Below are 24,052 nucleotides of genomic sequence, written 5' to 3' on the forward strand. Positions count from 1 at the left end.
ATTATGTTGTGATCTGAGTATATTGTTTTTGATATGGTGACATTTCTTATCAGATCATCATTGTTAGTGAAGATGAGGTCTAGTGTATTCTCCAGTCTAGTAGGCTCTATTATTTGCTGGTTTAAATTGAATTTTGTGCAGAGATTTAAAAGCTTGTGTGAGTGTGAGTTTTCATCAGAGCTGCCTCCTGGTGTTATTACTGCAACAATATTATTTGCTATATTCCTCCATTTTAGGTGCCTTAAGTTGAAATCCCCCAGGAGCAAGATGTTGGGTGCAGGAGCTCGAAGATTTTCCAGACAATGGTCAATTTTTAACAGCTGTTCCTGGAATTGCTGGGATGTTGGATCCGGAGGCTTGTAGACTACCACAATGACTAGGTTTTGGTTCTCGATCTTTACTGCTAAAACTTCCACTACATCATTTGAGGCATTAAGCAGTTCTGTGCAAACAAGTTACTCTGCAATGTACAGGCCAACCCCCCCCTTTTGCCTGTTCACTCTGTCACATCTGTATAGGTTGTAACCTGGGATCCATATTTCGTTGTCCAAGTGATCCTTTATGTGGGTCTCAGTGAAAGCCGCGAACATTGCCTTTGCCTCTGCAAGCAGTCCACGGATGAAAGGTATTTTGTTGTTTTTTGCTGGCTTTAAACCCTGTATATTAGGGATCAAAGTTTATTCTCTATAAAGATTACAATGTCGAATTTACAGAATTTGGTTGTTGTGTGGTTTACATGTAGTTAAATAATGATTACAGAGTGTACCACTAGAACGCCTAGCATGGCTAGGCATTTCGGGCAGACTTAGTTTAATTCTTTATTTTAAAATATTACAAATTATGAGGTAAGTTGGTATTATGGCTAAGTGACTAAATACTAGTTTGTGAGTTTAGCAATGTGAATGCTTTTGTTTTGGCACAGTACATAGTTTCAGTATTGGAGTATCGTAGGATTATTTTAAGATTGAGATTAATATTTCTGTTTATGGTCAAATGGGTGAGTGAGTGTAAGTGTGAACCACCAGGTGGTATTCGTGTAGTTAATTGATGGGGTGTATTAGGGAGATAAGATGTTCTCTAATGGTAGTTTTGAAGGTGATGAATGTGTCTGCAGTTCTAGAGTTCTCAGGTAGGGTGTTCCAGATTTTAGGGCCTTTGACATACATTGAATTTTTGTAAAGGTTTAGTCGGACACGGGGAATGTCGTAGAGATGTTTGTGTCTGGTGTTATGCCTGTGGGTTCTGTCACAACTATCAAGAAAGCGTTTATTTGCAAAGAAGAATGTCATCGGACTGGTGGTATTGTTGGTACTGGTACAAACTTCTGCCCCACATTCTAATACTGCATTTTTTAAACTATTCCAACCCTCTTCAACCCCCCCAATACTCATACTTGCACCAGTCCACCTTTCTGCCAATAGTTGCTTATATCTCACCCGAACTTCCTCCTCCCTTAGTTTATACACTTTCACCTCCCTCTTGCTTGTTGTTGCCATTTTCCTGTTTTCCCATCTACCTCTTACTCTAACTGTAGCTACAACTAAATAATGATCCGATATATCAGTTGCCCCTCTATAAACGTGTACATCCTGGAGCCTACACATCAACCTTTTATTCACCAATTCATAATCTAACAAACTTTCATTATGTGCTATATCATACCTTGTATATTTATTTATCCTGTTCTTCATAAAATATGTATTACTTATTACCAAACCTCTTTCTACACATAGCTCAATTAAAGGCTCCCCATTTTCATTTACCTCTGGCACCCCAAATTTAGCTACTACTCCCTCCACAACATTTTTGCCCACTTTAGCATTGAACTCCCCAACCACCATTACTCTCACACTTGGTTCAAAACTCCCCATGCATTCACTCAACATTTCCCAAAATCTCTCTCTCTCTCTCCTCTACACTTCTCTCTTCTCCAGGTGCATATACACTTACTATAACCCACTTTTCACATCCAACCTTTATTTTACTCCACATAATCCTTGAATTAATACATTTATAGTCCCTCTTTTCCTGCCATAGCTTATCCTTCAACATTATTGCTACTCCTTCTTTAGCTCTAACTCTATTTGAAACCCCTGACCTAATCCCATTTATTCCTCTCCACTGAAACTCTCCCACCCCCTTCAGCTTTGTTTCACTTAAAGCCAGGACATCCAGCTTCTTCTCATTCATAACATCCACAATCATCTCTTTCTTATCATTTGCACAACATCCACGCACATTCAGACTTCCCACTTTGACAATTTTCTTCTCTTATTCTTTTTAGTAATTATTACAGGAAAAGGAGTTACTAGCCCATTGTTCCCGGCATTTTAGTTGACTTTTACAACACGCATGGCTTACGGAGGAAAGATTCTTATTCCACTTCCCCATGGATATAAAAGGAAAAGTATTTTTTTTTAAGACCATTAACTATTAAGATAAAATCAAAGAAAACTCAAATGAGTGTGTATAAATAAACATGTTCATGTATGTGTAGTGTGACCTAAGTGTAAGTAGAAGTAGCAAGACATACTATATGTACAATATTAAAGCAGAAGGAGTCTATGAAGGCTATAACACCAGCAAAGGGTGTTACAGTAATTTCTAAGCAGTGGACCTCTGTCAATGAAAAGATAAAAAAGCTGCTGTTGACATGATTGACAGAGAAACAGCTCACAGGAGATACGTAGTGTAGTGAGATAAACATAAAAATTGCACATGGCAGTTCTTAAGAAAAGTGTGAACTCCTGAAAGGATATGTCGCTCTGCATTTCTTCTCCAAGGTATGTAAATGCCGTATATACACCAGATCTAATTCAGTCAGCCTCACAAACATTGTTTTCTCTTATAATAACACCTCTGTGTTCATAGTGAGAATGCGCGACCACTCTCGCGACCACAATCCTCCTCCCTCCGCTGTCCACGTAATGACACATTTTATTCACTTTAGAGTGTATGTCAGGTTTCTATGTTATTTATATTGTTTATTATGTCATATGAGATGAATTGTGACAGATAAATAAGCCGTAGAGTTGATATTAGGGTTATTTTGTCATGCCTCCTGAGAGCAGGAATTCAGCTGGAATGAATTAATTGCATTTCAATTAATTTAAATGAGGAAAATTGACCCAGCATACGAACAAATCAGGATACGAACAAGTCCAGGTTCCACTGTATGGTAATATTAAGCCTTTTGCTGTAACAGATGTGTACAGCAAGGCCCTGCTTTACGGCGTTTCGCTTTACGGCATTCTGCTAATATGGGTATTTCAAATTATGACCAAAGGTCACACTACAGCTCCCCCTGCCTGACTTTCTAATACGGTCACCGCGCCCCACCCGGTTTATCTACATTCTCTGTGAGCTCTGCGTTTCTCCATTATGTCTGGAAACTTTCCAAAATTTGATGTTTTAAAGTTATTTCATATTTTATATATACAGTGGACACCCGGTTCGCGATGCCATCGGTATCCGATAAATCCGGTATAGGATGCATTTTAACGCAAAAATTTTGCCTCAGTTCCCGTTAAAAAACCCGGTATACGATTTGTCCGAGATGTGTCCACGTGTGTGCCAGTGTTTACAAGCCAGCCAGTGTGCTCACATCTAAGAATACATTCAGTACATTCCATATTATCACAGTGTTTTTGGTGCTTGTTTCTGCAAAATAAGTCACCATGGGCCCCAAGAAAGCTTCTAGTGCCAACCCTTCGAGAAAAAGGGTGCTAATGACTATTGAAATGAAGAAAGAGATAATTGCAAAGTACGAAAGTGGAGTGCGTGTGTCGGAGCTGGCCAGGTTGTATACAAAACCCCAATCAACCATCTCTACTATAGTGACCAGGAAAACAGCAATCAAGGAAGCTGTTCTTGCAAAAGATGCAACTGTGATTACAAAACAGCAACCGCAAGTGTTAGAAGATGTTGAGAGACTGTTATTGGTGTGGATAAATGAAAAACAGATAGCAGGAGATAGCATCTCTCAAGCGATCATTTGTGAAAAGGCTAGGCAGTTGCATGACGATTTGGTAAAATTGCCTGCAACTAGTGGTGATGTGAGTGAATTTAAGGCCAGCAAAGGTTGGTTTGATAGATTTAAGAATTGTAGTGGCATACATAGTGTGATTAGGCATGGTGATGCTGCCAGTGACTCTCAAGCTGGTCCTAGTGGCATTAAAAGAAGAAGGGAAGTAACCCCAGAAAAGGACTTGCTACCTCAAGTCCTATTGGAAGGGGATTCCCCTTCTAAACAATAAGTTCAACACTCTCCCCTCCTCCCATCCCATCAATCATCACCAGATCTTCATTAAAGGTAAGTGTCATGTATTCTATTGTTAGTAGAGTACTACAAACTGTGCATGTCTTCTTCAGTTTGTGTGCATTAAACTTAATATTTCATGTGGTAAATTTTTTTTTTTTCATACTTTTGGGTGTCTTGCACGGATTAATTTGATTTCCATTATTTCTTATGGGGAAAATTGATTCGCGATTCGATAATTTTGGTTTACGATGAGCTCTCAGGAATGGATTAATATCGCAAACTGGGGGTCCACTGTACTACTCTGATAATTATACTTATGTGTACCTCTAAGTACACTTACACACTGTGCTAGTGTGCAGGTACACATTAAAATCAGTAAGAGTGTCTTATGAAAGTTAAGACACTTGTGCAACATCTGGTTATCTTTATTGTAGACGTTTCGCCATCCAGTGGCTTTATCAATACAGATTCTTGGACATAATTAGAAAACAGAAGAACTATATACAAAAGATGAGGTAATCAGTCCCTCAGCCTTGGAGGTGGTGTTTACAGCACCGTTGTTGTAGAGATTCTGAAGCACAGGTAAGGAGACTGGCGCTTATATAGGCGTCAGTGAAGAGGGACGTGTAGCAGACGAGGGCATAGTCACTGGTAGGCGGGATTTCCCAGTGGAAGTAGGTCCTTCCCATATCTACCACACCTGATTTCTGACAATAAATAATACTCATCTCACCCTACATGAAGACTACAAATATTTTAAGGTAAGTAATGAGTGTACTGTATGTGTATTTTACTTTTTAATTGTTTTTTAATGCCTAGTTCTATTGCTAACTTAGTACAGTGGACCCCCAGTTAACGATATTTTTTCATTCCAGAAGTATGTTCAGGTGCCAGTACTGACTGAATTTGTTCCCATAAGGAATATTGTGAAGCAGATTAGTCCATTTCAGACCCCCGAACATACACGTACAAACGTACTTACATAAATGATCGCATTGGGAGGTGATCGTTAAGCGGGGGGCCACTGTATATGTTAGTGTAAACTTGTTACCTAGAATTTATATGCATTTACAAGTGGAAAAAATGGCATTCCACTTTACAGCGGTAGCCTGAAACCTAACCTGCCGTGTAAGAGGGGCCCTACTGTATTTTGTTTCATGCCTAAATATACAGAGGTTATGTACAACAACAATCATCTCATTTACTATGCTTGCACCTTCAATGTAGTGATCACAGATCTTGGCACACCACAAGCATAGCTCTGCTTCTCTAGCTACAAATACGTAATTACAAAAGTTTAGCTTTAGCCTTTGTCCTATTCAACATAGCCACGATTGATAATTCAATATAACCAGAAGGATAAATAGACTGAATATATGTTTCTCTAACCATGCTTTCTGTGGAACATAGTCGAATCATTGTAAGCATAAGGTGACTTGACTGACTGTGAGTTTAAATCTGTATTGGAATTATAGTTGCTAGGTGTACTGGAGGAAGCAACTGGTCCTCCTGCAGCAGCTCCTTCACCCCGGCTATATGGGGAACTGGAAGTCTTGCAAGTGGAGCGTGATGTTGTGCTTGCAGTGGAAATACCAATGTTGCGCCGCAGAATGTTGAAGTCATCATTATACGTTAGGGCTGACCGCTGTCAAAAAATCAGAGATTACATTAATATTTTTCCTTCCCTTGCAGTAGGTCCTAACAACTGATGAATAACACTAGTACTAGGGAAGACAAGAATTTTGCATATGAGGGTAAACAAGGCTAAACAATGATATACTGTATTGTATTTTTACATATTATACCTATTTTATTATGTCTTTTCCTCTTTCTTTCAACACACCGGCCGTATCCCACCGAGGCGGGGTGGCCCAAAAGGAAAAATGAAAGTTTCTCCTTTTACATTTAGTAATATATACAGGAGAAGGGGTTACTAGCCCCTTGCTCCTGGCATTTTAGTCACCTCTTACAACACTCATGGCTTACGGAGGAAAAATTCTGTTCCACTTCCCCATAGAGGTAAGAGGAAATAAACAAGAACAAGAACTAGAAAGAAAAATAGAAGAAAACCAAGAGGGGTGTGTATATATATGCTTGCACATGTATGTGTAGTGTGACCTAAGTGTAAGTACAAGTAGCAAGACGTACCTGAAGTCTTGCAAGTGTATGAGACAGAAAAAAAAAGACACCAGCAATCCTACCATCGTGTAAAACAATTAAAGGCTTCTGTTTTACACTCACTTGGCAGGACGGTAGTACCTCCCTGGGCGGTTGCTGTCTACCAACCTACTACCTAGATTTTATTATGTTCTTTCAACACACCAGCCGTATCCCACCGAGGCGGGGTGGCCCAAAAGGAAAAACGAAAGTTTCTCCTTTTACATTTAGTAATATATACAGGAGAAGAGATTACTAGCCCCTTGCTCCCGGCATTTTAGTCGCCTCTTACAACACGCATGGCTTACGAAGGAAGAATTCTGTTCCACTTCCCCATGGAGCTAAGAGGAAATAAACAAGAATAAGAACTAGAAAGAAAATAGAAGAAAACCCAGAGGGGTGTGTATATATGTATATATGAGGGAGGTGAAAGTGTATAAACTAAGGGAGGAGGAAGTTCGGGCGAGATATAAGCGACTATTGGCAGAAAGGTGGGCTAGTGCAAAGATGAGTAGTGGGGGGGTTGAAGAGGGTTGGAATAGTTTTAAAAATGCAGTATTAGAATGTGGGGCAGAAGTTTGTGGTTATAGGAGGGTGGGGGCAGGAGGAAAGAGGAGTGATTGGTGGAATGATGAAGTAAAGGGTGTGATAAAAGAGAAAAAGGTAGCTTACGAGAGGTTTTTACAAAGCAGAAGTGTTACAAGAAGAGCAGAGTATATGGAGAGTAAAAGAAAGGTGAAGAGAGTGGTGAGAGAGCACAAAAGGAGAGCAGATGAAAGAGTGGGAGAGGCACTGTCAAGAAATTTTAATGAAAATAAGAAAAAATTTTGGAGTGAGTTAAACAAGTTAAGAAAGCCTAGGGAAAGTATGGATTTGTCCGTTAAAAACAGAGTAGGGGAGTTAGTAGATGGGGAGAGGGAGGTATTAGGTAGATGGCGAGAATATTTTGAGGAACTTTTAAATGTTGAGGAAGAAAGGGAGGCGGTAATTTCATGCACTGGCCAGGGAGGTATACCATCTTTTAGGAGTGAAGAAGAGCAGAATGTAAGTGTGGTGGAGGTACGTGAGGCATTACGTAGAATGAAAGGGGGTAAAGCAGCTGGAACTGATGGGATCATGACAGAAATGTTAAAAGCAGGGGGGGATATAGTGTTGGAGTGGTTGGTACTTTTGTTTAATGAATGTATGAAAGAGGGGAAGGTACCTAGGGATTGGCAGAGAGCATGTATAGTCCCTTTATATAAAGGGAAAGGGGACAAAAGAGATTGTAAAAATTATAGAGGAATAAGTTTACTGAGTATACCAGGAAAAGTATACGGTAGAGTTATAATTGAAAGAATTAGAGGTAAGACAGAATGTAGAATTGCGGATGAGCAAGGAGGCTTCAGAGTGGGTAGGGGATGTGTAGATCAAGTGTTTACATTAAGGCATATATGTGAACAGTATTTAGATAAAGGTAGGGAAGTTTTTAATGCATTTATGGATTTAGAAAAGGCATATGATAGAGTGGATAGAGGAGCAATGTGGCAGATGTTGCAAGTTTATGGAATAGGTGGTAAGTTACTAAATGCTGTAAAGAGCTTTTATGAGGATAGTGAGGCTCAGGTTAGGGTGTGTAGAAGAGAGGGAGAATACTTCCCGGTAAAAGTAGGTCTTAGACAGGGATGTGTAATGTCACCATGGTTGTTTAATATATTTATAGATGGGGTTGTAAAAGAAGTAAATGCTAGGGTGTTCGGGAGAGGGGTGGGATTAAATTATGGGGAATCAAATTCAAAATGGGAATTGACACAGTTACTTTTTGCTGATGATACTGTGCTTATGGGAGATTCTAAAGAAAAATTGCAAAGGTTAGTGGATGAGTTTGAGAATGTGTGTAAAGGTAGAAAGTTGAAAGTGAACATAGAAAAGAGTAAGGTGATGAGGGTATCAAATGATTTAGATAAAGAAAAATTGGATATCAAATTGGGGAGGAGGAGTATGGAAGAAGTGAATGTTTTCAGATACATGTACTTGGGAGTTGACGTGTCGGCGGATGGATTTATGAAGGATGAGGTTAATCATAGAATTGATGAGGGAAAAAAGGTGAGTGGTGCGTTGAGGTATATGTGGAGTCAAAAAACGTTATCTATGGAGGCAAAGAAGGTAATGTATGAAAGTATAGTAGTACCAACACTCTTATATGGATGTGAAGCTTGGGTGGTAAATGCAGCAGCGAGGAGACGGTTGGAGGCAGTGGAGATGTCCTGTCTAAGGGCAATGTGTGGTGTAAATATTATGCAGAAAATTCGGAGTGTGGAAATTAGGAGAAGGTGTGGAGTTAATAAAAGCATTAGTCAGAGGGCAGAAGAGGGGTTGTTGAGGTGGTTTGGTCATTTAGAGAGAATGGATCAAAGTAGAATGACATGGAAAGCATATAAATCTATAGGGGAAGGAAAGAGGGGTAGGGGTCGTCCTCGAAAGGGTTGGAAAGAGGGGGTAAAGGAGGTTTTGTGGGCGAGGGGCTTGGACTTCCAGCAAGCGTGCATGAGCGTGTTAGATAGGGGTGAATGGAGACGAATGATACTTGGGACCTGACGATCTGTTGGAGTGTGAGCAGGGTAATATTTAGTGAAGGGATTCAGGGAAACCGGTTATTTTCTTATAGTCGGACTTGAGTCCTGGAAATGGGAAGTACAATGCCTGCACTTTAAAGGAGGGGTTTGGGATATTGGCAGTTTGGAGGGATATGTTGTGTATCTTTATACGTATATGCTTCTAAACTGTTGTATTCTGAGCACCTCTGCAAAAGCAGTGATAATGTGTGAGTGTGGTGAAAGTGTTGAATGATGATGAAAGTATTTTCTTTTTGGGGATTTTCTTTCTTTTTTGGGTCACCCTGCCTCGGTGGGAGACGACCAACTTGTTGGAAAAAAAAAAAAAAAAATGTATGTGTAGTGTGACCTAAGTGTAAGTAGAAGTAGCAAGACATACCTGAAATCTTGCATGTTCATGAGACAGAAAAAAGGACACCAGCAATCCTACCATCATGTAAAACAATTAAAGGCTTCTGTTTTACACTCACTTGGCAGGACAGTAGTACCTCCCTGGGCGGTTGCTGTCTACCAACCTGCTACCTAGATTTTATTATGTATATTCACAAAAAAGAGAGCAAATGAGAGAGTGAGTGAGATGTTATCAACAAATTTTTTTGAAAATAAGAAAAAGTTTTGGAGTGAGATTAACAAGTTAAGGAAGCTTAGAGAACAAATAGATTTGTCAGTTAAAAATAGGAGAGGAGAGTTATTAAATGGAGAGTTAGAGGTATTGGGAAGATGGAGGGAATATTTTGAGGAATTGTTAAATGTTGAAGATAGGGAAGCTGTGATTTCGAGTATAGGGCAAGGAGGAATAACATCTTGTAGGAGTGAGGAAGAGCCAGTTGTGAGTGTGGAGGAAGTTCGTGAGGCAGTAGGTAAAATGAAAGGGGGTAAGGCAGCCGGGATTGATGGGATAAAGACAGAAATGTTAAAAGCAGGTGGGGATATAGTTTTGGAGTGGTTGGTGCAATTATTTAATAAATGTATGGAAGAGGGTAAGGTACCTAGGGATTAGCAGAGAGCATGCATAGTTCCTTTGTATAAAGGCAAAGGGGACAAAAGAGAGTGCAAAAATTATAGGGGGATAAGTCTGTTGAGCATACCTGGTAAAGTGTATGGTAGTTATTACTGAAAGAATTAAGAGTAAGACGGAGAATAGGATAGCAGATGAACAAGGATGCTTTAGGAAAGGTAGGGGGTGTGTGGACCAGGTGTTTACAGTGAAACATATAAGTGAACAGTATTTAGATAAGGCTAAAGAGGTCTTTGTGGCATTTATGGATTTGGAAAAGGCGTATGACAGGGTGGATAGGGGGGCAATATGGCAGATGTTGCAGGTGTATGGTGTAGGAGGTATGTTACTGAAAGCAGTGAAGAGTTTTTACGAGGATAGTGAGGCTCAAGTTAGAGTATGTAGGAAAGAGGGAGATTATTTCCCAGTAAAAGTAGGCCTTAGACAGGGATGTGTGATGTCACCCTGGTTGTTTAATATATTTATAGATGGGGTTGTAAGAGAAGTAAATGCGAGGGTCTTGGCAAGAGGCGTGGAGTTAAAAGATAAAGAATCACACATAAAGTGGGAGTTGTCACAGTTGCTCTTTGCTGATGACACTGTGCTCTTGGGAGATTCTGAAGAGAAGTTGCAGAGGTTGGTGGATGAATTTGGTAGGGTATGCAAAAGAAGAAAATTAAAAGTGAATACAGGAAAGAGTAAGGTTATGAGGATAACAAAAAGATTAGGTGATGAAAGATTGGATATCAGATTGGAGGGAGAGAGTATGGAGGAGGTGAATGTATTCAGATATTTGGGAGTGGACGTGTCAGCGGATGGGTCTATGAAAGACGAAGTGAATCATAGAATTGATGAGGGGAAAAGGGTGAGCGGTGCACTTAGGAGTCTGTGGAGACAAAGAACTTTGTCCTTGGAGGCAAAGAGGGGAAATGTATGAGAGTATAGTTTTACCAATGCTCTTATATGGGTGTGAAGCATGGGTGATGAATGTTGCAGCGAGGAGAAGGCTGGAAGCAGTGGAGATATCATGTCTGAGGGCAATGTGTGGTGTGAATATAATGCAGAGAATTCGTAATTTGGAAGTTAGGAGGAGGTGCGGGATTACCAAAACTGTTGTCCAGAGGGCTGAGGAAGGGTTGTCGAGGTGGTTCGGACATGTAGAGAGAATGGAGCGAAACAGAATGACTTCAAGAGTGTATCAGTCTGTAGTGGAAGGAAGGCGGGGTAGGGGTCGGCCTAGGAAAGGTTGGAGGGAGGGGGTAAAGGAGGTTGTGTGCGAGGGGCTTGGACTTCCAGCGGGCATGCGTGAGCATGTTTGATAGGAGTGAATGAAGACAAATGGTTTTTAATACTTGACGTGCTGTTGGAGTGTGAGCAAAGTAACATTTATGAAGGGATTCAGGAAAACCGGCAGGCCAGACTTGAGTCCTGGAGATGGGAAGTACAGTGCCTGCCCTCTGAAGGAGGGGTGTTAATGTTGCAGTTTAAAAACTGTAGTGTAAGGCACCCTTCTGGCAAGACAGTGAGGGAGTGAATGATGGTGAAAGTTTTTCTTTTTCGGGCCACCCTGCCTTGGTGGGAATCGGCCAGTGTGATAATAAAAACAAATCACAAAAAAGTGCTGAAATATATGGGCATGTGTGTCATCGAGTTTCTGGAAAGGAATTTTCTGAAACTTTTCATAATAGGTCTTTCATTCTTTGATATCTATACTATATTTGTAATGGACACTGACCTGTTATGGATAGCACATGTCATATCAACTGGTGAAATCACATTTTATTATAAGCACAATCTTTTGGCCAACTGGGCCTATCACAGCAGAGGTTCCCTATGATTTTTTTTTTTCAATTCTGTTCCAGTACCCTCAAGATCAGTCAAAATTACTGATCATAAAAATGCAGTCCCACTTATGGCCATCTTTTTATCACTGTCTGTTATGTTAAACTGTACTCTCATGACTAAACACTGGATACATCTCATGGAGAGGTATTCAGCACCTCTCTGCGAGAGTTGTTAGGTCATGCTGACAGTCCCATTTTTCAAAGAGCATGTAGTCATTTCTAACATGACCTAATACCTTCACTTTAGCTACCTTTCCCACTGAAAGTCCCACTTTCAATGCAGCTTCTATGATTTATTTAATAAAATATCCTACAGCAACTGCAACAACCCCCTTGCTGCCAATGTCCTTTCTTCAACACCTCTGCCTCTCTCTCACTCTACAATCTTTTTTCACCTTTGCAATGCAGGGCTGAATGATCTAGACATATTTAACATTTTCTGTGAGGAGAGGAACACAAACACAATATGGCTAACACAGAACAGGTCAAAATGTATGAGACATAGTAAGGAAGAAAATACTGGCTTAGGAAGGATAATTAATGAGAAGAGAATACTAATATGCCAATAATGCATTCTATATGTCATGTTAGCAAAGCTGATGTGTGAATTGCATTAATTACTATAATACAAAATATTAAAGCAGTTAGAGCTGATTAGTTATTATACAACTAACATATATTACACAAAAGAATAAATATCTTTAATCATTTTACATCAATAAGAGGATTAAAAATGTATTATTGGCCAGAGAAACTTTTACTTTTTCCTTCAAAATTAAACATTATTAAATTAAATTGTCTGAAAAATAAGTTCATTTTAAAGGAGACTTACCGAGGCTACAGATGTCCTGGTGACACTGAGTGACTCTTGGTATGGCACTTTTTTTCCAGTGCAAGTAAGGAACATGAAGTATAGAGAATCTCTGACACGGCTGTTTAGGAGGCAGTAACCCACCAGAATAAATACTGCTGTCAAGAGTGAGAATACTGAGAAGAAATAGTGAAGAATTTCCAGATCCTCTGACACTGACAAAACTGCCAGTACCCAGGTGGCTCCCAGCAATGGCAGGAACAGAATCCCAAGCCACAGGAGAGTCCTGACGATGAGGAAATAACAACTATTTAAATTTTATGATCTATTCTGACAATACTAATTGTAAACCAATTTATCTTCCTAAAAAAAAAAAAAGAGAATTATATGTTTTATAGTTATTAATATGATTATCATTACAGTAGTTCATGCATTTTTATTAAATTAATAAATATTTAGCATGCTTCTCCAAACTTACCTCAGATTGCCAAATCCTTCCACGTGACCTTTAAGAGTAAGTGAGGCCCGGATAGCCATGACAAACACAAGGAGGATAATTATGACAATGGCACAGATAGGGCCAACCAATGCCCATACCACAGACTCATAAATGGATAACCAGCAGCTGCAAAATGAATAAGAATATGAATACCTTGATAACTGCAAAGCTACAATTTTTTTTTTTTTTACATGTTGGCCATTTTCCACTGAGGCAGGGTGACCCAAAAAGAAAAAGAAAAAACTTTCATCATTCAACACAAAGCTACAAATATACTACACAATAATGAATATACCGTACGTACATATATTATGTGACTTTCCTAAGTTTCCATTATGTGAGAAAAGAAGTTGCTATTTTTACTTTCTGCCTCAGGAACATGTTAGATGACAGGTAAACTTTTTAAACTTTATGTAAAGTATCATTGTAGGTAGTACGTTGGTAGACAGCAACTGCCCAGGGAAGTATTACTGTTCTGCCAAGTGAGTGTAAAATGGAAGCCTGTAATTGTTTTACATGATGACAAGACTGCTGATGTCTTTTTTCTGTCTCATAAACATGCAAGGGTGTGTAAAGGTAGAATGTTGAAAGTTAACATAGATAAGAGTAAGGTGATGAGGGTATCAAATGATTTAGATAAAGAAAAAGTGGATATCACATTGGAGAGAGGGAGTATGGAAGAAGTAAATGTTTTCAGATATTTGGGAGTTGACTTGTCAGCGGATGGGTTTATGAAGGATGAGGTTAACCACAGAACTGATGAAGGAAAAAAGGTGAGTGGTGCGTTGAGGTATCTGTGGAGACAAAAAACGTTACCCATAGAGGCAAAGAAGGGAATGTAAAAAAGTATAGTGGTACCAACACTCTTATATGGGTGTGAAGCTTGGGTTGCAAATGCTGCAGCAAGGAGGCAGTGGAGAAGTCCTGTCTAAGGGCAATGTGTGGTGTAAACATTATGCAGAGAATTCGGAGTGTGGAAATTAGGAAGTGTGGAGTTACTAAAAGTATTAGTCAGAGGGCTGAAGAGGGGTTGAGGTGGTTTGGTCATTTAGAGAGAATGGGTCAAAGTAGAATAACTTGGAGAGCATATAAATCTGTAGGGGAAGGAAGGCGGAGTAGGGGTCATCCTCGAAAAGATTGGAGGGAGGGGGCAAAGGAGATTTTGTGGGTGAGGGGCTTGGATTTCCAGCAAGCATGCATGAGCATGTTAAATAGGAGTGAATGGAGACAAGTGGTATTTTGGATCTGATGATCTGTTGGAGTGTGAGCAGGGTAATATTTTGTGAATGGATTCAGGGAAACCGGTTAGCCGGCCTTGAGTTCTGGAAATGGGAAGTACAGTGCCTGCACTTTAAAGGAGGGGTTTGGGATATTGGCAGTTTAGAGGGATATGTTGTGTATCTTTATATGTATATGCTGCTAAGCTGTTGTGTTCTGAGCGCCTCTGCAAAAACAGTGATTATGTATGAGTGAGGTGAAAGTGTTGAATGATGATGAAAGTATTTTCTTTTTGGGGGATTTTCTTTTTTTTTTGGGTCACCCTGCCTCGGTGGGAGACGACCACAACCAATGTGTTAAAAAAAAAAATGCCTGCACTTTAAAGGAGGGGTTTGGGATATTGGCAGTTTGAAGGGATATGTTGTGTATCTTTATACATATGTATATGCTTCTAAACTGTTGTATTCTGAGCTTTCTTCTTCTTTCAACGTACCAGCCATATCCCACTAAGGCGGGGTGGCCCAAAAGGAAAAACGAAAGTTTCTCCTTTTACATTTAGTAATACACTGTATATATACAGGAGAAGGGGTTACTAGTCTCTAGCTCCAGCATTTTAGTCGCCTCTTACGACACGCATGACTTACGGAGGAAGAATTCTGTTCCACTTCCCCATGGAGATAAGGCGAAATAAACAAGAATAAGAACTAGAAAGAGAATAGAAGAAAACCCTGAGGGGTATGTATATATGTGCTTGTACGTGTACGTGAAGCTTGGGTGGTAAATGCAGCAGCGAGGAGACGGTTGGAGGCAGTGGAGATGTCCTGTTTAAGGGCAATGTGTGGTGTAAATATTATGCAGAAAATTCGGAGTGTGGAAATTAGGAGAAGGTGTGGAGTTAATAAAAGTATTAGTCAGAGGGCAGAAGAGGGGTTGTTGAGGTGGTTTGGTCATTTAGAGAGAATGGATCAAAGTAGAATGACATGGAAAGCATATAAATCTATAGGGGAAGGAAGGCGGGGTAGGGGTCGTCCTCGAAAGGGTTGGAGAGAGGGGGTAAAGGAGGTTTTGTGGGTAAGGGGCTTGGACTTCCACCAAGCGTGCGTGAGCGTGTTAGATAGGAGTGAATGGAGACGAATGGTACTTGGGACCTGACGATCTGTTGGAGTGTGAGCAGGGTAATATTTAGTGAAGGGATTCAGGGAAACCGGTTATTTTCATATAGTCGGACTTGAGTCCTGGAAATGGGAAGTACAATGCTTGCACTTTAAAGGAGGGGTTTGGGATATTGGCAGTTTGGAGGGATATGTTGTGTATCTTTATATGTGTATGCTTCTAGACTGTTGTATTCTGAGCACCTCTGCAAAAACAGTGATAATGTGCGAGTGTGGTGAAAGTGTTGAATGATGATGAAAGTATTTTCTTTTTGGGGATTTTCTTTCTTTTTAGGGTCACCCTGCCTCGGTGGGAGACGGCCGACTTGTTGAAAAAAAACAAAAAAAAAAAAACAAAACATGTACGTGTAGTGTGACCTAAGTGTAAGTAGAAGTAGCAAGATGTACCTGAAATCTTGCATGTTTATGAGACAGAAAAAAGACACCAGTAATCCTACCATCATGTAAAACAATTACAGGCTTTCATTTTACACTCACTTGGCAGGACGATAGTAGCTCCTTGGGTGGTTGCTGTCTACCAACCTACTGCCTACATTGTATTCTGAGCACCTGTGCAAAAACAGTGATTATGTGTGAGTGAGGTGAAAGTGTTGAATGATGATGAAAGTATGTTCTTTCTGGAGATTTTCTTTCTTTTTGGGTCACCCTGCCTCAGTGGGAGATGGCCGATTTGTTAAAAAAAATGTATATTCTCCACGGGGAAGTGAAACAGAATTCTTCCTCCGTAAGCCATGCGTGTCGTAAGAGGCGACTAAAATGCCGGGAGCAAGGGGCTAGTAACCCCTTCTGTACACATTACTACAGTTAAAAAAGAGACTTATAGTTTTTCTTTTTAGGTCACCCTGCTTCGGTAGGATATAGCCAGTTTGTTGAAAGAAGAATATGTATATATACAAACCCCTCTGTGTTTTCTTCTATTTTCTTACTAGTTCTTGTTCTGGTTTATTTCCTCTTATCTCCATGGGGAAGTGAAACAGAATTCTTCCTCTGTAAGCCATGTGTGTTGTAAGAGGCAGCTAAAATGCTGGGAAGAAGGGGCTAGTAACCCCTTCTCTTGTGTACATTACTAAAGTTAAATAGAGAAACTTTTGTTTTTCCCTTTGGGCCACGCTGCTTTGGTGAGATATGGCTGGTTTGTTGAAAGAAGAAGTATCATACACTTTTTTTCCTCTCCTGTATTTCTTGGTTTTTAATCCTTGTAATATTTCCTTCCCTGTTGTGAGTTGCTAACAAATAACAAATAAGGCTTTCACTGCACCAGCAACTCTTCTACCAAGACTTTATATGCTTTGAACTCCACTAATACAAATTTATATTTTGCTTAGTCATTTATTTAAGCATTAAACTTACCCTTACAAGGGAGGTGCCTTAAGTCCCTTCCCCGACTCAAACTTGATTTCCTCTCATTCCCCAGGTGTTGTCTGAACCATATAGAGTTACGCCTTTCCCATGAATATAATGCTAAGAATAAAACTCATCAACATATAGCACCTCTTTCTCATCTACCCTGATTTTACAGTTGTCCCTTCCCCAACTGAAAACTTTGACAATAATTCATTGAGAAGTACTGAGAGAAAATGCACCCCCTATAATAACTTACAAAAAGTAATTGCCATACTGGTCTGCTCTGACTCCCACAGACAGTCCAACAATGATGGCAGGAAGACCATAGCCACAGGAGTAGTAAAAGCGCATCTGTCCATGGTTAACATCTCTCATCTCTGTCAGCATCCGGTACAGGTGAACACCCTCGATCAATAGCCAGGTGAACACACACAGCCAGAAGTAGTGTAAGCCAATAGCCACCAACTTGCATGGAAACTATAAGTAAAAACATTTATACACTATACATGTATATCCAAAAGTCTACTTCTCAACCTTTTATCCATGAAACTAAACTAAATAAACTTACATGTAACAGCAAAGATATTTATCCTCCAAGGTTAAGTAATCTACAGATGCATAAAAAAGTAGACAAGTCTAACCTCCTGTTGCACAAGAATGTGTCTGATCTTAAGTGCAGCCAAGAAAAGGAGCTGCACCAGAAAGAGACAGGCAGTGAGGTTTTTGTGGATAGTGTTGGAGTTAGTCTGGGCACCACGTAACAAGCAGAACGCAATAAAAGCCATCAGCAGCAGCACCAGTGAGAGCACCAGCCCAGTGTATGTTGTTACATCCTCTGCGATGGATGGCTCAGCTAGAAACTAATCAAGAACAAGAAAAACATAGTTAAAGCTGTAACATAACACAATAAATTTAATACAGTAAGCAGTTTCATCAACACATTGCAACAATAAAAAAAAAAAAAGTGATGTACATTCTGTTTTGTACATCACTCTGAGTCTCAACAGCACTGTATGACTCTGATGGTATAGTGCATAGTTCTGATGATGATAATAATAATAATAATCTGATTCTCAAATGAATATAACATACCACTCTTACACAAGCATGCATGTAAATAACTGAATCTTCTTAATTTAAGCAGTGGCTACAGACATAAGAGAGAAGCAAGAATTTAGTGAGAGGCAAAAGTGACAAAGAGAATGAGCATAATTTCACTAAATATAAATCTGTCTAGAATTTAACACACACACACACACACATACACACTTCTCTCACTGTATACAAATCACTTATAATAGTTCAGTGTTAAGTATTATAAGTGTATACCATAGCACACTACACAAATAACCCATACCTGAGAGACAAACTTATGATGATATATCTGACTTAGACTATTAACAAGTCACACAGAGAAGTACAAAGGAAAGGGAGCCAGAATATATGAGAAGTAATAAGAGTAGCTTCATATGAATGAAAGAGATTGAAAATGAAGATCAGAGAATTGAACAATTTAACAATAAAACATTGTCCTATAATTTTAAATTGGTTTTAAGACTGCCTGAAATGCTCCATATAATGAGGGAGCTTTCCTATAAATTTGTACAGTATAACATATAACCTACTTTTATAACAATTGTATATTATATTTACTGGACTTGTAAATTTTCATTTTTATTTCATTATTGGTAATTATGTATGTGCAGCACACCTTTACTACATGTGATGGATGATGTTTGTAAAATATACTGAAGATTCTTATAATGCAGAATTAGGTATTTATGGCTTGAATGAGCTTAATACAGCTACATGAGCCTAGAACTTCTGCACAGCATAAAACAAGAGATACCTGTATACAGTATAAGAAACAGTTCACATTGCTAATGTAAGTAATCTCTAAGCATTTATAGTTCTAAAATATTCTTGAGTGTAATAGAGTGGAACCTCGGCTAACAAATTTAATCCGTTCCTTGGACTTGTTCGTATCCTGATATGTTCGTATGCTGGGTCAATTTTCCTCATTTAAATTAATTGAAATGAAATTAATTTGTTCACAATTCATCTAATATGACATAATAAACAATATAAATAACATAGAAACCTGATATACACTCTAGAATGAATAAAATATGTCATTATGTGGATGGAGAGGGAGGAGGATTGTGGTCGTGAAAGTGGTCGCTATGTATAATTTTTATGTTTATCTCACTACACTACGTACCTAGTCTGTGCTTATCAATGATTTCTTGCTTTAATTCCATGCAAATCATCATCTTTTTCTCCTCGGCACTGTCCTTTCCACTTGCTTTCTTAGGACCCATGGTTAGAAGAAAGAAATCTGACGAATAAACTGCACGAAACGTAAGGAAATCATGAAAATTCCTTGCACCACGAGGGTAGCTCCGTAAGCACATGTGCATTGGTGAGCATTGTTTTGATTGACACTGCTATCTGGTGGTGGTGTTGTCAAACTAAATTATACACAGTATGAGCAGTGGGGGGGGGGGGTTGAAGAGGGTTGGAATAGTTTTAAAAATGCAGTATTAGAATGTGGGGCAGAAGTTTGTGGTTATAGGAGGGTGGGTGCAAGAGGAAAGAGGGGTGACTGGTGGAATGATGAAGTGAAGGTTGTGATAAAAGTGAAAAAATTAGCTTATGAGAGGTTTTTACAAAGGAGAGGTGTTATACAAAGAGTAGAGTATATGGAGAGTGAAAGAAAGGTGAAGAGAGTGCAAAAGGAGAGCAGATGATAGAGTGGGAGAGGCACTGTCAAGAAATTTTAATGAAAATAAGAAAAATTTTTTTGAGTTAAACAAGTTAAGAAAGCCTAGGGAACAAATGGATTTGTCAGTTAAAAATAGAGTAGGGGAGTTAGTAGATGGGGAGAGGGAGGTTTTGGGTAGATGGCGAGAATATTTTGAGGAACTTTTAAATGTCGATGAAGAAAGGGAGGCGGTAATTTCATGCACTGGACAGGGAGGTATACCATCTTTTAGGAGTGAAGAAGAACAAGATGTGACTGTGGGGGAGGTGCGTGAGGCATTACGTAGAATGAAAGGTGGTAAAGCAGCTGGAACTGACGGGATCATGACAGAAATGTTAAAAGCAGGGGGGGATATAGTGTTGGAGTGGTCGGTATTTTTGTTTAATAAATGTATGAAAGAGGGGAAGGTACCTAGAGATTGGCAGAGAGCATGTATAGTCCCTTTATATAAAGGGAAGGGGGACAAAAGAGATTGTAAAAATTATAGAGGAATAAGTTTACTGAGTATACCAGGAAAAGTGTATGGTAGGGTTATAATTCAAAGAATTAGAGGTAAGACAGAATGAAGGATTGCGGATGAGCAAGGAGGTTTTAGAGTAGGTAGGAGATGTGTAGATCAAGTGTTTACATTGAAGCATATATGTGAACAGTATTTAGATAAAGGTAGGGAAGTTTTTATTGCATTTATGGATTTAGAAAAGGCATATGATAAGAGTGGATAGGGGAGCAATGTGGCAGATGTTGCAAGTATATGGAATAGGTGGTAAGTTACTAAATGCTGTAAAGAGTTTTTATGAGGATAGTGAGGCTCAGGTTAGGGTGTGTAGAAGAGAGGGAGAATACTTCCCGGTAAAAATAGGTCTTAGACAGGGATGTGTAATGTCACCATGGTTGTTTAATATATTTATAGATGGGGTTGTAAAAGAAGTAAATGCTAGGGTGTTCGGGAGAGGGGTGGGATTAAATTATGGGGAATCAAATTCAAAATGGGAATTGACACAGTTACTTTTTGCTGATGATACTGTGCTTATGGGAGATTCTAAAGAAAAATTGCAAAGTTTAGTTGACGAGTTTGGGAGTGTGTAAAGGTAGAAAGTTGAAAATGAACATAGAAAAGAGTAAGGTGATGAGGGTATCAAATGATTTAGATAAAGAAAAATTGGATATCAAATTGGGGAGGAGGAGTATGGAAGAAGTGAATGTTTTCAGATACTTGGGAGTTGATGTGTCGGCGGATGGATTTATGAAGGATGAGGTTAATCATAGAATTGATGAGGGAAAAAAGGTGAGTGGTGCATTGAGGTATATGTGGAGACAAAAAACATTATCTATGGAGGCAAAGAAGGGAATGAATGAATGTATAGTAGTACCAACACTCTTATATGGGTGTGAAGCTTGGGTTGTGAATGCAGCAGCGAGTAGGTGGTTGGAGGCAGTGGAGATGTCCTGTCTAAGGGCAATGTGTGGTGTAAATATGCAGAAAATTCGGAGTGTGGAAATTAGGAGAAGGTGTGGAGTTAATAAAAGTATTAGTCAGAGCGCTGAAGAGGGGCTGTTGAAGTGGTTTGGTCATTTAGAGAAAATGGATCAAAGTAGAATGACAAGAAGAGCATTTAAATCTGTAGGGTATAGAAGGCGGGGTAGGGGTCGTCCTCGAAAAGGTTGGAAGGAAGGGGTAAGGGAGGTTTTGTGGGCGAGGGGCTTGGACTTCCAGCAGGCGTGCGTGAGCGTGTTCGATAGGAGTGAATGGAGACGAATGGTATTTGGGACCTGACAATCTGTTGGAGTGTGAGCAGCGTAATATTTAGTGAAGGGATTCAGGGAAACTGGTTATTTTTATATAGCCGGACTTGAGTCCTGGAAATGGGAAGTACAATGCCTACACTCTAAAGGAGGGGTTCGGGATATTGGCAGTTTAGAGGGATATGTTGTGTATCTTTACATGTACGTATATGCTTCTAAGCTGTTGTGTTCTGAGCACCTCTGCAAAAACAGTGATTATGTGTGAGTGAGGTGAGAGTTGAATGATGATGAGAGTATTTTCTTTTTGGGGATTTTCTTTCTTTTTGGGTCACCCTGCCTCGGTGGGAGACGGCCGACTTGTTATAAAAAAAAAAAAAACACGTACACAGTATTATTGTTATTATTATATTGTTATTATTTATTATACATAATTATTATTATGTATTATTATCATAATTTTTAGTACATACGTATTATAATAATTATTATCATTATTATAAATTTAGGGACCTGGAGCACAGATACAATTCCCTAGATCAAGAGCCCCCCACCATATACGTACTACTACTACTACTAATCATGATCATTATTATTATAACAACAATAATAATAATACAGTAGCAGTTTGGTAGACAGCAACCGCCCAGAGAGGTACTACTATCCTGCCAAGTGAGTGTAAAACGGAAACCTGTAATTGTTTTACATGATGGTAGGATTGCTGGTGTCTTTTTTTTTCTGTCTCATACACATGCAAGATTTCAGGTACATCTTGCTACTTCTACTTACACTTAAGTCACACTACACATACATGTACAAGCATATATATACACACACTCCTCTGGGTTTTCTTTTGTTTTCTTTCTAGTTCTTGTTCTTGTTTATTTCCTCTTATCTCCATGGGGAAGTGGAACAGAATTCTTCCTCCGTAAGCCATGCGTGTTGTAAGAGGCGACTAAAATGCCGGGAGCAAGGGGCTAGTAACCCCTTCTCCTGTATATATTACTAAATTTAAAATGAGAAACTTCTGTTTTTCTTTTTGGGCCACCCCACCTTGGTGGGATATGGCTGGTGCATTGAAAGAAAGAATAATAATACAATATAATAATAATAACAGTAAGGAGAAACTTCAAAAGGCTGCCAGTAGTTGGTGGCACCATCAGCAAAACATTGGTAACCACTACTAGTACACTTTTCACCTGTCTAGACTTAAGTAGTCTATTAGTATTAGGTTAGGTCTGCCCGAAATACCTCAGCATGATAGAGGCTTTCTTTGTTCCAATCATATCATGATATGTAAACACACATTGTAACCTTTGCAAAGAAATAAATATTTTATTTATTTATTTATTTAAGGAACCTCCCTTGAGGGGGAAGTATGCATCCTGAAATTTTGTTCGTATCCAGAAGCAAGAAATCAACTGAACGACGGTTCATATCCTGAAAACTTCGCATGGTGGGACGTATGTAAGCCGAGGTTCCACTGTATATAACAAATTAATTAAAAGTTAATAAAGTATAATTATCAAGCTTTTAAACTGGGAATAACCCTTTCAGGGTTTCGGCCGTACTAGTATGGCTTACACACCATGGTCCATGATGTACTAGTACTCATAAATTCTAGTGCCTTCAAATCTAGTGAGAGAAAGCTGGTAGGCCTACATATGAAAGAATGGGATTATGTGGTCAGTGTGCACAGTATAAAAAAAATCCTGCAGCAGTGCGTAACGAGAAAAAAAACATTGACCGTGTTTTTGGATTAAAACAGCGACTTTGCACTACATTTTCGTATGGTATTTATTGTTGTATTCTAGTTTTCCTGGTCTCACTGTATAGAATGGAAGACATATTACAGAAATTGAGATGATTTTGACTGGTTTTACAATGAAAAGTACCTTGGAATTGAGCTCAAAGTAGCAGAAATGTTCAATTTTTAACAAAGTTCAAAAGTAAACAAATCATGCTAAGCGTCTAATACACGTCAACTGGTGAGTCTAATATTCTTTCACAAGTGCGCCGATGTTATTTATACCATTTCTACACTAATGCAGTAGTCTGCATAACAGTAAATCTTCTATTTTTTGTGAGAATAAAAATTGAAAGTGGAAAGCAAAAGAAATGTAAGAGGGGCCTGGGGATGTGACTAATGAACAGAGGAAATGTTATTTTAGTGCCAGGAATGTCTTTCTTGTTTATTCTGGACCCTATTTGGAAATTGGCATCTTTTGAAATTTGTGTGAAATTGGTAAAGTTGCTTAATTCTGACCACTGTATTGGATAGTTGAGATTGGTTAATAGGTGGATTCTTATAGTCATTCGATAGAAAAAAATGGAGTTCTAGCAAAATAGGTATGATTTTTGTCGACTAGTACATTGGAATTGGCCGAAAACAGGGCTCAAAGTGGGCAAAATCGCCGATGCATAAACATCGTCGAGACCACTAACTTCGTGAGAGCATAATTCCGTAAGTTTTCCATCAAATTTCATACTTTTGGTGTCATTATGATCAGGAAAAGATTCTCTATCTTTTCATAAGAAAAAATATATTTTTTTTTTTTTGAATTTTGGGGGATCCTGAGAACAAGTCTTTGAGAGGGCCTGTGGACCCTGAAAGGGTTAAGGCTAAATATGAGTGTTGGTGAGGAATATTT

At 39.1% G+C, this 24,052-nt stretch overlaps 1 protein-coding gene across 3 annotated transcripts in view; it reads right to left on the reverse strand.

Moving 5' to 3' along the window:
- stan (Protocadherin-like wing polarity protein stan) overlaps nt 1–24,052 on the reverse strand; it is a 403,445-nt gene that overhangs the window by 35,517 nt on the left and 343,876 nt on the right. For all 3 annotated transcript variants that reach the window (XM_053779307.2, XM_053779309.2, XM_053779308.2), the window contains exons 23-27: nt 17,539–17,757; nt 17,154–17,374; nt 13,143–13,289; nt 12,686–12,950; nt 5,651–5,906 (exon numbers count right to left, since the gene is read on the reverse strand). In XM_053779307.2, the coding sequence (XP_053635282.1) occupies nt 5,651–5,906; nt 12,686–12,950; nt 13,143–13,289; nt 17,154–17,374; nt 17,539–17,757 (1,108 nt within the window). The remainder of the gene's footprint in view (nt 1–5,650; nt 5,907–12,685; nt 12,951–13,142; nt 13,290–17,153; nt 17,375–17,538; nt 17,758–24,052) is intronic.

This window comes from Cherax quadricarinatus, chromosome 29 (genome assembly GCF_038502225.1).
Source record: "Cherax quadricarinatus isolate ZL_2023a chromosome 29, ASM3850222v1, whole genome shotgun sequence".
Taxonomy (NCBI): Eukaryota; Metazoa; Arthropoda; class Malacostraca; order Decapoda; family Parastacidae; genus Cherax; species Cherax quadricarinatus.